This window comes from Manis javanica, chromosome 16 (assembly GCF_040802235.1).
Source record: "Manis javanica isolate MJ-LG chromosome 16, MJ_LKY, whole genome shotgun sequence".
Taxonomy (NCBI): domain Eukaryota; kingdom Metazoa; phylum Chordata; class Mammalia; order Pholidota; family Manidae; genus Manis; species Manis javanica.
The window spans coordinates 1,038,968-1,055,462 of NC_133171.1; the positions used below are offsets into that span (position 1 = coordinate 1,038,968).

General features: G+C 34.0%; 1 protein-coding gene across 2 annotated transcripts in view; it reads left to right on the top strand.

Annotated features, from left to right (window-relative positions):
- Positions 1-16,495, top strand: part of RANBP9 (RAN binding protein 9) — a 100,601-nt gene that overhangs the window by 61,069 nt on the left and 23,037 nt on the right. For both annotated transcript variants that reach the window (XM_037011064.2, XM_073224954.1), the window contains exons 3-6: positions 2,942-2,994; positions 3,771-3,938; positions 8,074-8,096; positions 14,476-14,660. In XM_037011064.2, coding sequence (XP_036866959.2) covers positions 2,942-2,994; positions 3,771-3,938; positions 8,074-8,096; positions 14,476-14,660 — 429 coding nt within the window. The remainder of the gene's footprint in view (positions 1-2,941; positions 2,995-3,770; positions 3,939-8,073; positions 8,097-14,475; positions 14,661-16,495) is intronic.

Here is a 16,495-nt window from a genome sequence, read left to right on the forward strand (position 1 = left end):
GTTGTTGAAGAGGCTTTCATTTCTCCTACTGTATTACCATGGTTCCTTCATTGCATATTAATTGGCCATATATATGTGGGTTTATATCTGGGCTCTCTATTCTGTTCCATTGATCTATGGGTCTGTTCTAGAGCCAGTACCAAATTTTCTTGATTACTGTAGCTCTGTAGTAGAGCTTGAAGTTGGGAGTGTAATCCCCCCAGCTTTATTCTTCCTTCTCAGGATTGCTTTGGCTATTCAGGGTCTTATGTGGTTCCATATGAATTTTAGAACTATTTGCTCTAGTTTGTTGAAGAATGCTATTGGTATTTTGAACTAGGGATTGCATTGAATCTGTAGATTGCTTTAGGCAGGATAGCCATTTTGACAATACTAATTCTTCCTAGCCAAGAGCATGGGATGAAGTTCCATTTATTAGTGTCCTCTTTAATTTCTCTCAAGAGTGTCTTGTAGTTTTCAGAGTATAGGTCTTCCACTTCCTTGGTTAGGTTTATTCCTAGGTATTTTATTCTTTTTGATGCAGTTGTGAATGGAATTGTTTTCCTGATTTCTCTTTCTGCTAGTTCATCATTAGTATTTAGGAATGCAACAGATTTCTGTGTATTAATTTGTATCCTGCAACTTTGCTGAATTCAGATATTAGTTCTAATAGTTTTGGAGTGGATTCTTTAGGGTTTTTTTATGTACAGTATCATGTCATCTGCAAATAGTGACAGCTTAACTTCTTCCTTACCAGTTGGATGCCTTGTATTTCTTTGTTTTGTCTGATTGCTGAGGCTAGGACCTCCTGTACTGTGTTGAATAAAAGTGGGAAGATTGGGCATCCTTGTCTTGTTCCCAGTCTTAGAGGAAAAGCTTTCAGCTTTTCACTGTTAAATATGATGTTGGCTGTGGGTTTGTCATATATGGCCTTTATTATGTTGAGGTACTTGCCCTCTATACTCATTTTGTTGAGAGTTTTTATCATGAATGGATGTTGAATTTTATCAAATGCCTTTTCAACATCTATGGAGATGATCATGTGATTTATGTCCTTTTTGTTGATGTGGTGTATTATGTTGATGGATTTTCTAATATTGTACCATCCTTGCATCCCTGGTATAAATCCCACTTGGTCATAATGAATCATGTTTTTGATGTACTTTTGAATTTGATTTGCTGATACTTTGTTATGTATTTTTGCATGTATGTTTATCTCAGATATTGGTCTGTAATTTTCTTTTTATGTGGTGTCTTTGCCTGGTTTAGTATTAGAATGATGCTGGCTTCATAGTATGAGTTTGGAAGTATTCTCTCCTCTTCTACTTTTTGGAAAACTTTAAGGATTATGGGTATTAGGTCTTATCCGAATGTTTGATAAAATGCAGTGGTGAAACCATCTGCTCTAGGGATTTTCTTCTTTGGTAATTTTTTGCCTACCAGTTCAATTTCATTGCTGTTAATAGGTCTGTTCAGATTTTGTTTCTTCCTGGGTCAGTCTTGGAAGGTTGTATTTTTCTGTAAAGTTGTCCATTGTTTCTAGGTTATCCAGTTTGTTAGGATATAATTTTTCATGGCATTCTCTAATACTTCTTTGTATTTCTGTGGTGTCTGTAGTTAATATGTCATTGTTGAGCCGTACTTGAGATCTTTATTCCTGTTTTATGATTTCTTTATTGTGACTAGTATATTTATGCACACTTCTTTTCTCTAGCTGATTATTACTAGAAGAGAAATTAAAATCTTTTCCTTTTATCTATTCATTTTGCCAAAATACATAATTGGTTCTAAAATCTTTTAGTAGATCTGTAGTTTGCTATGTAATAATCATAGCAAGTACAATAAAGGTTATTTCATATCTTCATATTTATGTTGGTTATTTAACTTTCTTATTTTATTATCTAAAACCTTGACAGTAATGTTTAGCAGTTGTAGGCATTTCCATGTTTGTGATTTTAATGGAAATGGCTTCGTGTTTTGCTGTTGAGTATCTTGCTTATTGTATTAAATTTGGAAAAAAGTGTGTCATATTTAAGTGGTTCCATTTTATTTCACTTGAGTTTTTATTAGGAATGGTAGCTGAAATTTGGTAAATGCCTTTTTAAATTTTGATACAAACACAGTTAATTAACCTCTTAACAGATTGGATTGAGTTTGCTGTTTATTTAGTTTTCCTTTTTGCTTCAATACTTAACAAATGTATTGCTTTATTATTTTCTCTTGTTTGAACTACATCAGATTTTATTAATACTTTATGAGCTTGTAAAAATGAATCACATACCATAAAATTGCCTTTTCCTCTTGTACTTTGTGAAGATAATTTTATTCTTCTGGTTTCATAAATTAGTAATTAAGAGTCCCTAGTTTATTAGGTCAGTTTTGTCAATTTGCCAAAACACTTGTAGAAAACCAATATATAGACACCATATGATACACGCTTTTTCTTTTATAATTTTATTATGTTATTTTGTTAAGTATTTGAGATGTTTTTATATGAATTGGACATTTTTTCCAAATACGTATCCATGTCCCTTTTTGTTTTGTGAGTTTGTGGTCTAGATTTTTACTGTCCTTTTGAAAACACATTTGTTTCTTATTTGATGTTTCTTATTTGATGTTTCTTTTTATTCCCTGTAAGTTATCCTGTGCTTCTTATTAGCAGTCTTAATCCTAAATATTTATTTGTAGATAAGTTGGAAAGATTTTATAATTGTAAGAGTGCACATCATCACTAATATTTTGGGTGTATTTGTGATTGATTACTATAGGAATTTGCTGTGAATCTAGGCTTTATTGTTGCTTAATATTGCTCCTTTAGCTCTTTAATGAAGTGTAATATCTCTTTTGTAGCTACCTTAACTTGGGCTTGGTTCTGATAATGTTTGAGTGTGTTTGGTAATTTACATATATACGACTATAATAACCTGCTTTTCTTTCCTTTCTTTTTTTTTTTTTTAAACAGTTACATGGGAATTGGTCTTTCTGCTCAAGGTGTAAACATGAATAGACTACCAGGTACTGTCTATGTTTTTAATCACCTGTGAGTTCAAAGTGGAAGCTGAATAGTTTTAATAAATTTAAATGTTATGCTATTTATAATTATATATTCCATGCTTTTTTGTGTTTTGTATTTTGGTATTTTTAACTGGTAGTATATAGTCTTACCATCTGCTTTAAATGTCTTAATGTGGTTGGTTCTGCTTGCTACCCAACACACTTGTGGCATTCAACCTTTTTTTTCAGTTCTTTAATATTCTTGGAACATAGGCTTATATTAAAAGTAAACTAAAGAAGGTATGAATAAGATGGCAGAACTGTTTCCCAGAACCATTGATCAGATGGAAGGGATTCTTGCATTACATTTTCTAGTATCCTATTTATAAATGTTAAAAACTAATTTTGGGGAAAACTTTCAGAAAATAAAAAGCAAAATAGAAAAATTTTGTGTTAAATTGGGTGTCTGTGTGTGTGTTTAGACTAAAAGCAAAATTCCTTTTGTTCTGTTAACAAAGGAAATATGCTTGAAAAGTGTCTTGCTGTTTGTTTTGTAGGAGTTCTCTCTTTAATATGTGTGTTTTAGTGTTCTGTGTGATGTATTTAATTTCCTTAGTGTTGTAAACAATATTGTAATATAGAAATTATGTAGTGTAATTGTTCAGAATTTCAGTGTACATTTGAGAATTTTTGTACTATTTATTGTAATGATCTTGTTAGCATGTCATCTTAGTGAAAAGCTTTAGTACAGAGGAATCTTACTTTTCATTGTAAATATACCAGAACTTTCTCTTTAGGCTGGGATAAACATTCATATGGTTATCATGGGGATGATGGACATTCATTTTGCTCTTCTGGAACGGGACAACCTTACGGACCAACTTTTACAACTGGTGATGTCATTGGCTGTTGTGTTAACCTTATCAACAATACCTGCTTCTACACCAAGAATGGACATAGTTTAGGTACTAAGATAATGGTTTGCATGTAAAATAACCAAATATTGTAATTATTGTATTTACAGCATGGTGATATTATGTAATTTTCCTTTATAAACAGATGCCTCTGGAAATGATTTCCTTCCCCCTTCCAGGTGGAAGTTGAGGAAATAGTATCAATTTGTATTCAGTGAAGGCCACATTGTATCGTATATATAGGAATAACTGTAGAAATGCTCCCTGTGGTCACATATTTATTCTAGTAATAGAATGCTTAGTATTTTCTGCTTAGCTTTAAATAAAGCCCTTCACAGTATGATCCAATTCTCTAAGTAACAGGTGCTAAAACAAATAGGGCTTTCAGTTTTTAGTACAGTATGGGGCTCATAGCAAAGGACGGAAAAGCTACCAACCAAATGGACATTGACATACTAAAGTACTAAAGAGTCAGGCCTCCCAACGAAGTTTGATAAAGAATAATTGCAAGTCAGTTCTGCAAAAGGAAGCAGAATTAAAGCAAGCAAGTAACAAAACTTCTAAGGATAAAAGACAAGTGGCAAAAATGAGAAATAGATTAATGAAAACTTGAAGAAACCCGTTCATTTCAAGACTAAAAGAAAATTGGGGTTTTTAATTGAATATGCTCCTGTGGCACTTCAAATTTAAACTTGTATATGATTGTTATATGCCTTTTTTTTTAAGAAGTCTTGTTTTTGTGTTTTGTATTACAAAGTATGAAGGATAGCAAGACTGATCCTTTAAAAAATGAAAGGCTTCACATTACTTTTACTGTTTGAAATGGCCTTGATTCATAGCATATTGTTTCTAATGAGGTAAAGGGAAAGGAGACAAAAACCAAGTCAACCAAGAAGGCAGACATTGCTGTTTGCTTATAAATAGTACTTAAAATGAGACTGCAGAGCATATGCTTATATATATAGTGGGTGTTCTTTAATATATATAACACAATAACTCTGTCATTTCAAAGTGGAAAATTGTAAGTTTCTGGCTACATTGGTAGTAGGTATTCTTTTTAGTGTCTCACCATATTCTAATGTAAAGTTAGTGTCTTCAAATTTATATTCAGCCTAAAACTTTCCTTTTGATTATTAATATTGATTCTGAAGTCCTGTGTTATCTGACTTAAAGGCTGTCCCAAGTCAAAAAAGATCCTTATATTCTCATCAGTACAAGAATGTTGATTAAGGATGTAAGGATGCCATCCAAAAAATGTGTATTTGTGCTTTGATTGTTGTGACCATCTGGTTTCTAGAAGGGTACAGCCCCTTGAGCTAGTTGTTAGTATTCTAGCTCTGACTTAACCACAGCAGTCAACTGGGATAGTCTTAGTTGGTAGACTGCTTAAGATATTTCAGGTCTTAAACCAGGAGAAGTCTTCTTTTAAGTATGACTTTGGTTCAGAAATGCAGAAGAAAACATATTTTATAAACCAAGATTAGTCTTGTTACAGTTCTTTAAACTTTATTCCAGAGAAGAAATTTTATTTGAGAGATGGGAGGATCATAGGTAATGTGCTTTCATTTTCTTTTCCTGTTATATTTTCACAAACATATTAAAGTAAACTTTTCTCTTGAATAAGAAAACTATTTTAAAAATGTGAGATGCTTTTCAAGAAAAGACTGCATAATAATTGAAGCACATTCTAATTTTAAGTAAATCTGGAACATTGGGCTTCATTCATTCATGTATTTAATATTTATTAAGCACATAGAAAGGCAATATAATAACAGTGATAAATATATGGCTTCTTTAGTTGCTGGGGTTTGTCTCCTGGCTTAGGCCATGTGACTTTATGCAAGTTACTTAACACTTCCATGCCACATTTGTCAAATAGGATCATTTATAATACCTATCTTATTGAGGTCATTAGAGTAAACTGAAATGGTGTACATGAAGTTCTTAAGTGATTGCCTGGCACATAATATTTACTAAGTGTTGTTTACTATCCTTATTTGCCTACTTTTGTGCTAGGTGCCTGGGATATAGTGGTAAAACATTAGCGAGCAAAAATTAATTCCTTTCCAATAGAGGTCAGGAAGCTATGGCCTATGGGCTAAATAGGTCTGTCTGTTTCCTTAAGTAAAGTTTCATTGGAATACAGCCACACCCATTCATTTGTGTTCTGTGTATGGCTACTTTCCTGCTATAATGGTAGAAATGAGTAGTTGCAGCAGAGACCATCTGGCCTAGAAAGTGGAAAATATTTAGCTCTCTGGCCCTTTATAGAAATGGGCTTATCCTGGTCTAGATTCTAGCATCTAGAAGATAAAATATTGTTCAGATACTGTTCCTTTCTACTTCCCAAAGTGGATAATTTCTACCCAAAAGCTGACGTATCTTTAGTTTCTGTCTCATGAAGGTTTTCAAAATACATATTTACTTACCATTAAAGAGAAATGGAAAGGTTTTTACTTGAGAAAATAAAGGAGAAACATTTCAGTATGTAGGTTAACTTAATTAAAAAATTTTTTACTTTGTTTTATTGAATATCATTCATTTTTTGGAGGTTGCTTTTCAAAAAGCCTCTTGGTAAATAAGGAAATTAGAAATGTGAAAAGGTTGTTTTCTGTGTAAAATTTAAATAATTATATAATCTTGTTAAAGTGGCATCTTTTTGTATAGCCTTTGGTAGCTATGTTTGGTCATGTTCAAAAATGTTATTCTATGGAATTAAGTTGGATTTTTCATTACAGTTTTTGGTAAGAGTAATTTCAGTAATTACTAAAAAAAAGGAATTTTTGCTAAAACAATATAAATTTAGACAATCTTTGTAATAGACACCTTTGAAAAAAGTTGATTAGGCTACTATGTTATGAAAATGGTAAAGATAGGGATGGTAGTGTTCTACTAAAATATTCTATTCACTATTGTTTTCTGTATTCTTTTTAGTTTAATGAAAGTTTTGGAATAAATTTTCATATTTGTTTGACCCACAGTCACTTTGCTTTCTATTTATTAATGAAACTAAAAGTACTAAGTATGTCTTATGGGGAGTGGAGGAGGAATCTCCAGCTTTTCTCTCCTTTTGACAAAACAACCTGAATTTGCTAGTCATACTAGTCATTTTAAAAGTCATAAAAACAGGACTTTAACTACAAAGCATGAGTTTTACACATTCATTTAAAAATGTATATATATAGTAGAAATTTATAGTCTGTCTTTTAACTTTATTACTTTAATAGAGTCAGATAATTGTATTTTCTGATGGTACAGCACAATTAGTCAAGGAATCTCAAGTGGGAAAGGCCTTAAGATAATCTAAAGGAAATGCCCTCATTTTTTAGATGGTGATCAGCATCTTAGAGGTAGTGGTTCTGGTGTGGGTTTTTTGTTTTGTTTTAATATGTGTTCAGATTGGAAGAATTGAGATTAACCGATCTACCAACACCACTTCCTTCTGTTATTCTAGAGCGCAATCTCTTTAAACATATAAATAGGTCCTATGGAAATGATTGGTTTATTTATTATTTTATTTTCAGCTAAGTAATATATTTGAATATTTAAAGGGAGATTATGTAATTGTCACTTTAGGATGCCAGTAGACTTATTCCAAAGATAGTGCCATTTTGCAAGTGTGTTTGGAATGTGACTGCTGAATTACTATCAGAGGACATTCAAGAGAAATTTTCGAAGGATAAGTCTTTATCCTTTAAAGGAAGAATTGATTTTTTTCCCCACAGTAATCAAAAGTTATTTAAGAATGTACCTATATAAGAAAAAATTTTTAACTAATAGAAATACTCTACTGCCCATTGTTTCCCTTTTCTTCTGTCACAGAATATCTCTTCTTTCTCTCCCCCACCCAGCCCCCCAAATTACTAGGAAGTCAAAAATCAGATGTTTACTAATTGGCAGCCAGTTTTTTTATGTTTTCTAACATAGCTTTTAAGATAAATCTAAAACCATTTTAAAAATCCTGGAGGCAATAGCAGTCCCCTAGAAATAAAATTGTTGTGTGACAAGGATAATAATGATCTTGAAAGGAGAAAGCATCCATTGAGGCCTATGTTAATGTTATTGAGAAAAAAAGAGTCTTATTATTCTAGATCTTAGGTTTATAATTTTTTCCTTTAGAAATTCAACTTGTCACCTTTGAAAACCATCTTCTAATGCCTTTTTTTTTTTTTTTTTTTTTTTTTAGGTATTGCTTTCACTGATCTACCGGTAAGATATAATTTTTTGTAAGAGTAGTTCTGCCTTCTTAATGAAAAGAAGTGTAAGGAAACTTGTGGAGAATGTTCATATTGCAGTCTTAACTTATATTTAATAAGTTCATACACCATGCATAGAATGGAGTTCCTTTCTCTAGCCACTGTTGGTGTGGACCTTCAGAAATTAAGCTCCAAATTGCACTGGACACCATTGTACAAGGGAAACTTCATTGTACTAAAAAATAAATCAGAATTGATTACTTAAAATACACTTTTTAATGTACCAAATTAAAAGTATCTTTCTTTGGTATTGTTGGACTTTTCAGTTCACCAAGTGGCTGTACAATAACTGTAGTCATTCATTAATTCAGTATATACTGAGTGGCTGCTGTGTGGCAGGTATTGTGGTTGGGATACAGCATTCAACAAAACAGGTAAAGGTCTCTGTCCTCTTGAAATACTCAAGCTGGAGAAGTAAGGGAATAAGCAATACATTGAAAATAAGTAAATTAAAGCATATTTTTAAAGGTTTTAAGCACTTTTTAAAGAAAGAGAAAAAGTACAATGTGGGAGTATGAAAGGCAACCTGGGTGGTGCAGCTTGCCCACCTTTGCCAAGGTAAGACTTGAGCAGAGACTTTGGAAGAAGTGAGAGAGTTAACTAAACTAGCATGTAAAGCATGAATGTTCCAGGAAGAGGGAACAGGTAGGGAAACAGTACTAAGGCAGGGGCACATCTAGAGTGTCTGAAGAACAGCATCTAGTGAGAGCCGTGAGGAGGCCGAGAGTAGTGGGTGAGTCTGAGGACGGTGGAGGATAGTGACCTAGATTACCTAGACTCTGAGGGCCTTTGAAAAGCCTTCAGTATTTCCTCTGAGTGAAATACAAAGATATTGCAGTTTAGTTTTAACAACTTCAGTTTTTAAAGGATCACGGACTGCTGGCTTGAAAAACAGCCTGTACTGGAGAGTAAGGGTAGAAGCAGGCAGACCTGTGTGTGAGGAGGCTGCTGCAGAAAGTTAGGCAAGAGGTGATGGAGGCTCACATCATTAGAAGTGCTTTGATTTTAGGTGCCTTAATTACCAAATCTAAGACTATCAGTTATAATACGCATCACATACAACACTGAGCAGAAAAAACACTATGAACTATGACACTATACTTTCTTATCACTTACAATTTTTAGTTTATTTTTACTGGATGATCTCCCAGGGTTTTTAAATATAGATTTTTAAATCAGTATCACTTGTTGCACACCTAAAAATGATGAAATAAGCAATATAAATTAAGGTATTGCCCAAACTTAATGTTCAGAGTCCAACCTTTTAGACCACTGTTTTAGAGTTGATGTCTGTGTTTTTCTGTGTGATACTGTCTTCTGTGTCCACAGGAACACTTCTTAAGAGTTCTCCATTATGTCTCTGGCATTTGGTCCTAAACCTCTGATCATATTGTGCAGGTTTTGATGCTATCACTTCCTTAATATTACCAGAAGGCATTAACCAGAGGTTTTCTGACACTGGGACTCTAACATTCTTTTCTCAGTTAGTCAGTAAGTGGCTTGTTGACTAACATGTCTGAGAGGTTGCAATTATCCAGCTGTTTCTCCAGGAAGAAATTCAAGTCCCAGGTTTATGGTGAGCTTATCCTTTAACAAATTCACACCTGTGCAGGCAGACAGCAACCTCCTGGCAGCCTCCTGACCAGATGCAAGGCGCCATCACTTGGAAGACACATTCCAGTTTCAGAGATGTTCTGAGAGAGCTGATAGGAGACTCAGGCAGAGAATAGACACCCAGTCTAGATTATTAGTATTCCTGAAGTATCAAAGTTCTAATAGAAGACAACTTTGCCAAGCCAAAAAAATTCAGCGTCTGCAGCTCAAAATTGCTCTCAGCAAGAAGCAATATGTAATAAGCAGCAATGGGACAAGTGTTTATCTTGTTGAAAAAAAATCTACAATCTTAGGGTTTTTGTCTTATATTTATACCAAAGTAAGTTAGTATTAAAGAGAAAAAAAGTAAAAAAGAACAAATAAAAAAATTCAACTGAGATCCAAGAGAACTTTCTGATGGACTGATGTGAAAATGTGACGAAGAAGATCTTACTTCAAAAGTTGTGGCCTGAGGAATTGAAAGAGTGGAAATGCCACTTACAGATAATGGAGAAGGCTGAGTATAGGTGAAACAAGTTTTTGAGGGGGGAAATTTGGAGTTCAATTTTGGGTAAGTTAAGTGGAGCCGTCAAGTATACAATTGGCTATACAAGCCTGAAGTTTAAGAGCGTGGTCTGGGCTGGAGATGAAAGTTCGGGAGTTATGGGCATTTTGGTGTTTAAATTTATAGTCATGAGATTGGATGAGATCAGCAAGGGAGTGCCTGTAGGCAAAGAAAAATGGGCTAATGGCTGTTTGGAGGCATGCCAAATTTGGGAGGAGGGAGGGAACCAGAAAAAGGAGAAGCAGCCATCAGTGAGGTAAGAGGAAGGCTAAGGATTGGTGACCTCAAAAGCAAGCCAAGAAAATATCTCAAGAAGGAAGGAGTAAGTCGGTTGTGTCCAGTGCCACTGTAAGACATCCCAGAAGCTGAGGACAGAGAACTGACTAGTGGATTTAGCGGAGTGGAAGGCACTGGTGACAAGAAGGTTTCAACAGAGTGAGTGATGGAGAAATCCTGATTGGAAAGGGTTTAAGAGAGAATAGGGAGAGGGAGATTATAGAGTGTGGACAACTTTGGAGGATTTTGACCATAGTGGGAGTAAAGAAATGGGAGGTAGTAGCTGGTGGTAGAAGGTGGGAGGCAATTAGGGGATTTTCTGGTGATACAGCAGGATGCTTGTTTGCTCATGAGAAAGACTCAGTGGCAAGCCAAGAAAAGAATGTAGTATGGAGAAAGGGAAAGTAAGGAATTGATCATACCCTTGCGTAGACAGGTGGAGGTGTGATTGAGTGGGTAGGTGGCCGTGGGCGGGGGGGGGGGGCGGCAGAGCCGGGGTGTGGACGCTGGTAGGTGGGTTGATGTGGTTCGGAACCACTGCACAGGCTTTGGTAAGACTGTTCATTTGGGTTGGTTAGAGGGCTTGGCTGTGTGTGTTTTTCCCTTTTTTTTGTGGCACTAAGCAGATGAAACCAATTTACTAAAGCAAGCAGATTTTTTTGTTTTGTTTCTCATGGGTAGATTAGTGATGATAATTTGGAAAAAGGCTTAGCTTGTTATAGACACGTTTAACTGTTTTTGTGTTGCCTACTAGTTATTTTTTGTCCCATTTTAGAATCACCAGTTAGGTTTTCTTGCCATGTCTGAAATTAACCAGTGGTGATGTTCAATTTTGTAACAGGTGAAGTCGTGGTTACTATGGTTGTTAAAAAAAAAGTTTCCTTTCAATATAGTGGTTCTGAGAGTTCCTCACTTTTATGACTGTGAGATCTTCTGGGACTTCCACATGAAACATATCATTCTTCTACTTAACAGAGCAGAAAAAGTTAAGTCTTTCCTCTAAAGGCACTCCCAGACAGATGTTTAAATGTTCTGTGCCTGTGATAGCTCTTTAGCCGGTTGGAGCATTAAATCCTGGTAGAGAATATATTTATGGGAAAAAAAAGTGTGTTCCACCTATCATAGAACCTAGAGTATTTATTCAGCTTTGAGAACCTTAGATCTTTTTCAGAATGACTTTTCTTCCCCAGCTCACCTCACGAGTTTGAGAAATGTCCATCTATAAACTGACTAATTCAGGTAAATTTCTTTCTTAAAGAAGCTATCTTATTTTAAATGATGCTGCTTTCCATTGCTATAGGCTGATTTGAACTACTTTCTAATAGATACATTATTTTCATTTTCATTAGAATAAATATTTTAAATGTATTAGGTCAGAACTGTTACTGAGAATATATTATTGTATATATTTAGCTTTTGTATAGTATTTTTACTATCTGTCTTAATTTTTCATAGCTTCATAGAAATGGGATCTGTTTTCCTGTTCTCTTCATAGAGACTTGCTGTTCTCATTTCTAATTCTACATGGGAATGACTTTTTTTAAAATTCAGAAATAGTTTCCTAGAAAACATTGTTTTATATAAGTTCATAATCTAGACATATGCTACAGCATGGATGAACCTTGAAAACATGTTAAAGAAGCCAGACCCAAACACCACATACTGTGTAATTGCTTTTATACAAAATGTCCAGAATAGGCCTATTTGTAGACTCACCGAGTAAATTAGTCATCAGGAGTTACAAGGATGGGGGAATGGGAGTGACTGCTAATAGGTACAGAGTTACTTTTTGGAATGATGAAAATGTTGCAAAATGAGATAGTGGTGATAACTGCACTCTATAGGGGTTATACTAAAACCAACACTTTGTTACATTCTATTTTTAGAAATCTATACTCCAGCAGGTTAAAATCTGTCATTTTTATTTATAGTTTAGCTAGTTAAGGGCTATGTCCTTAATCCCTTTCCCTGAAATTCTGAAGTTTTAAAGTTGAGTAAGTGGTATAAAAATAATAGTTACTTTGAGCTCAAACTGACTTTACCATTTTGTTATTTATCATTTTCTGATTATAGATATAATATATAATGTTAAATATTTAAATAGTAAATGTTTATAAATAGGGAAATGTACAGCAGAGAACTTCCTCTTAATCCCAACCTCTATATATGATGACTGTATTAATTTTGAGTATATGTCTTTCCAGATCTGTTTCTGAACTGTTAGGTGTGTCCATTATTTAAATGTTTACAGAAAAGATGGGATCATAGTTTATTTTTGTCATTTTATGTTTCTTCTCAAATTGCTGCTTGAGAAAATTAAGCTAATAATCTTTGTCCTCCTGTATTGTGAGAATATGTTTTCATATTTGGAATATTGATCCTTTCTTTTATATGTGTGATACTTTTTTTTCCTATAAAAGTCCACTTGTCTTGATATTTTATGACGTTTTGTCACAGGGTAGTTTTAAATATTTTTATGGCATAATATTATCAGAGTATTCATGAATGTTGACTTTCTTTATAGTACTATTATAATTTTCCTGAATTTGTCTGGAATATTTAGCTTAAACCATTTTTAAAGCGCCTCTGTTTGGACAATGCTGAATGTCAGAATTATAAACTCAGCTTAATGAACAGGATTGCTTTTTGATCTTATTAATATCTTTATTAAGAGTATTTGGCTTTATGTGCTTTTGATTTATAGCGTATTTGGTAATGTATTGTCATGGAAAGACTACTGTGCTAGAAGTAGAGGCAGGAGTTTTTTCCTTTATTGTGTCATTAACATGCTGTGTGCTTCTGAATAAATCCCTGCAACTTCTTAGGTCTCAGTTTTCTCATTTTTGAAATGAGAAAGTTTCAATGTAAGCATCTCACTTGTCTTCAGCTTAGAATTCTGTGAACCTGCTCATTTTGTTGATTATTAAAACTTGGTACATTTACATACATTGCGTTACCATTTATGGCCCTAATCTAGTGTGACTAGTGCTCACTACTTTGATGCAGTTACTCTTTTGTTTCTGATTTTGGTTGCTTGGTTGATCAGTTTTTAAGTATACCCTCTTTTTGCTGTGAAATCTATGTAAGCATCTTATATTTACACCCAGGTTATCACCTCTTAATCTTTGCCTGATTTTGTACTGAAAATATTTGCTAACAATTTAAAAAAAGAAATAAGGCATAAATACAGAGAACAAAGATAAAGTAGAATTTGGAGTAACAGGAAGAAAAATCGAACTCAGATTTGGTGTCAGATAAACTACTGTTCCAGTTCTACTGCTACAGTGTAGAAGGACCATGAGCAACTTAATTTACCCTAAATCCTCCATTTCTTTTTTATATAGAAAATCCCCACTCTTAATGGCATGGTGTTTTGCTTATAGTTAAGTTATCACATCCCTTTATAAAAATGTCCCAAATGTCCAGATAAGTGGAATTTGGTAAGCTTAAGATAGTACATGCCCATTTAGAATTGTATTTCAGTGGTAACTAGCTTTCACATGCAGTTTCTAGAAATGGTATCACATATACATAAAAGGATAAACCTGAGTATGTTTAGACTTGAACCTTTGAACTACTATGTGACATGCTTAAGAGTAAAAATTGTGCCTTTGTTTATTAGAAGCATAATGGCCCATAGTCTCTGAATAAAATAGGTGCCTTAGGTTATCTCATATTTTTCTTGATCATTGGATTACGGGAGGTAGTATTTTTCATCCAGTATACAATGGGTTTTAGATAACTTGCTTTAGTTTTCCTCTCTTAGTTTTTGATTGAGACTTTAAAATATTCATGAAGTAAATTTACAGTTCTGTTACTTTAAAGTCAGCATATGAAAGAATGGGTAAGTCTTTAACACAAAGGGATTTGATGGTTAGTGAAATGTGTTATCTTACAGCCAAATTTATATCCTACGGTGGGGCTCCAGACACCAGGAGAAGTAGTTGATGCCAATTTTGGGCAGCATCCTTTCGTGTTTGACATAGAAGACTACATGCGAGAGTGGAGAGCCAACATACAGGCGCAGATAGACCGGTTTCCGCTCGGAGATCGAGAGGGAGAATGGCAGACGATGATACAGAAGTAAGTCAAAAAATCTGAATTGACATGACTCAAGTATATTTTTTATAAAACATTACTCTTCAGGTATAAAAGAATATTTGTGGATACTTTTTAATTTATATCCTCATAGTTTTAATGTGTTACTATATTTTAATCTCTGTGTAAAAACTAATTTACTTAAATAGTTAAGATAATTTTTTATTTGGTGGTATGTGTATAGAATTTTATTTTAGTCTGATATTAATTTAATGAAGGAAATAAAGTGATACTAGGTCACCTAAGTTAAATTCATTTGCTGTCCTCAGTAATAGGATTTAATGATTTCCATAGGCTATATGATTCAACTATTAATAGTGCCAATGCAAAAGATAAATTCAGAAAAATTAGATTTTATAATGCTGGACCTGTGATTTTTGGACAGGAACTTGGCTGTGCTGTTCAGCAGTAGTTCATATATTCACAGGGAGAAGAATGATTGCTCAGTAAGAAAAGCCGAGTAATGGTGTATGTAGTTCATGTGCTGGAATACAGGCTTGATACATACATATCTCATGTCAGGATTTATCTAGTGAGTGGGTTACTCTGTAAGAATAATACCAGCTATTTTTGCTTATTAGGATCCCTTTTTTACTAAATATTTGTATTTTATCATATAGATTCAGGGAGGTATAATTGCCCCTGTTCTAAATTGGAAAATCTGACCAAAAACCTCCAGCTTAAGAAAAATCTTAAAAAATATCTTAGTAATTATATTTAATGCCATTTACTTGTATATGTTATCATTAGATATTTAAGAGAAGGTAAAGGGAATGAAGACATAGGAACAGTGGATAAGGAGTTTGGATTCCTAAGTTCAGGACTTATTAATAATAGTGGTGGAGGATCGGTAGCAGCAGAGCGAACAGTGGGTGTTAGGAAAATTGCTATGAAATTAATAACCTTTATCCCAACTCATTCTTTACCAAAATTTTTCAGCTTATTTTATTACGGAGCTTTTTATGAAAAAGAATAACGTTATGGAAGTCAGAAGGAAAATACAGTTCCTATCACAGTCAACTTTTTCAGACTGTGCCTTTGCTGAAAGGCTAGAGATGACACCTGGATGTCAGTACTTAATGGTAGCTTTTAAAGCTTGACATTGAATAAATTAAATTAAAAATTAAATATCACTAAGTTTAAATAGTCATTTCAGTACTGTAGCTTAACCCAAGAAAATAGCAGTCTTTCCGATAACATCAATCGGACATAATTCTTCTTAAATGTCTGTATAACTGCTTTGAATAATCTTAAATTAACAACTTAATAGATTCTTGGAGGAGCTAATGAATGGAAAATGTGATGATGATTCCAAAAACATGCTTCTTGCCTAGAGCTTTTATCATCTGGTATCACAGAAGCCTCTGCACTAGAATTTTTGTCCAGCAAAGTTGAAAGAATAGTGAATCCTGACTCAGGACCTTGTGGTGCCATGAGTTAGAGTTTGGGTAGGTTGCTCTCCTGGGTCACGTCCCCTTAATGCTTTAATTATGGTTGCCACTGAGAATCATAGTAGGATGAGGAAACAGTATTTATCCTAATTCTACAGCCAGAGTTCAGTGAGGGCTCCCACTCCCACTTGACGAAGTTGACACTCATCATGAGCTCCTAGGAAGTCCAATTTCAAAGGTTCTTCCCTACCCTCTTAACTTAATTTGAACAATCAGATGAAATTAAATAAAAATCTATTTCTTAGAGGTATCTCCACTCCCCAACTGCTGCCTGCTCAGTCCCTCTTTCCTATAAACAGCTGCTTCCTGTCATTTTTCTAGTAGGCCCTTAATAGTGTCAAATGGAGGCAGGCTTAAGGGTTGAATATT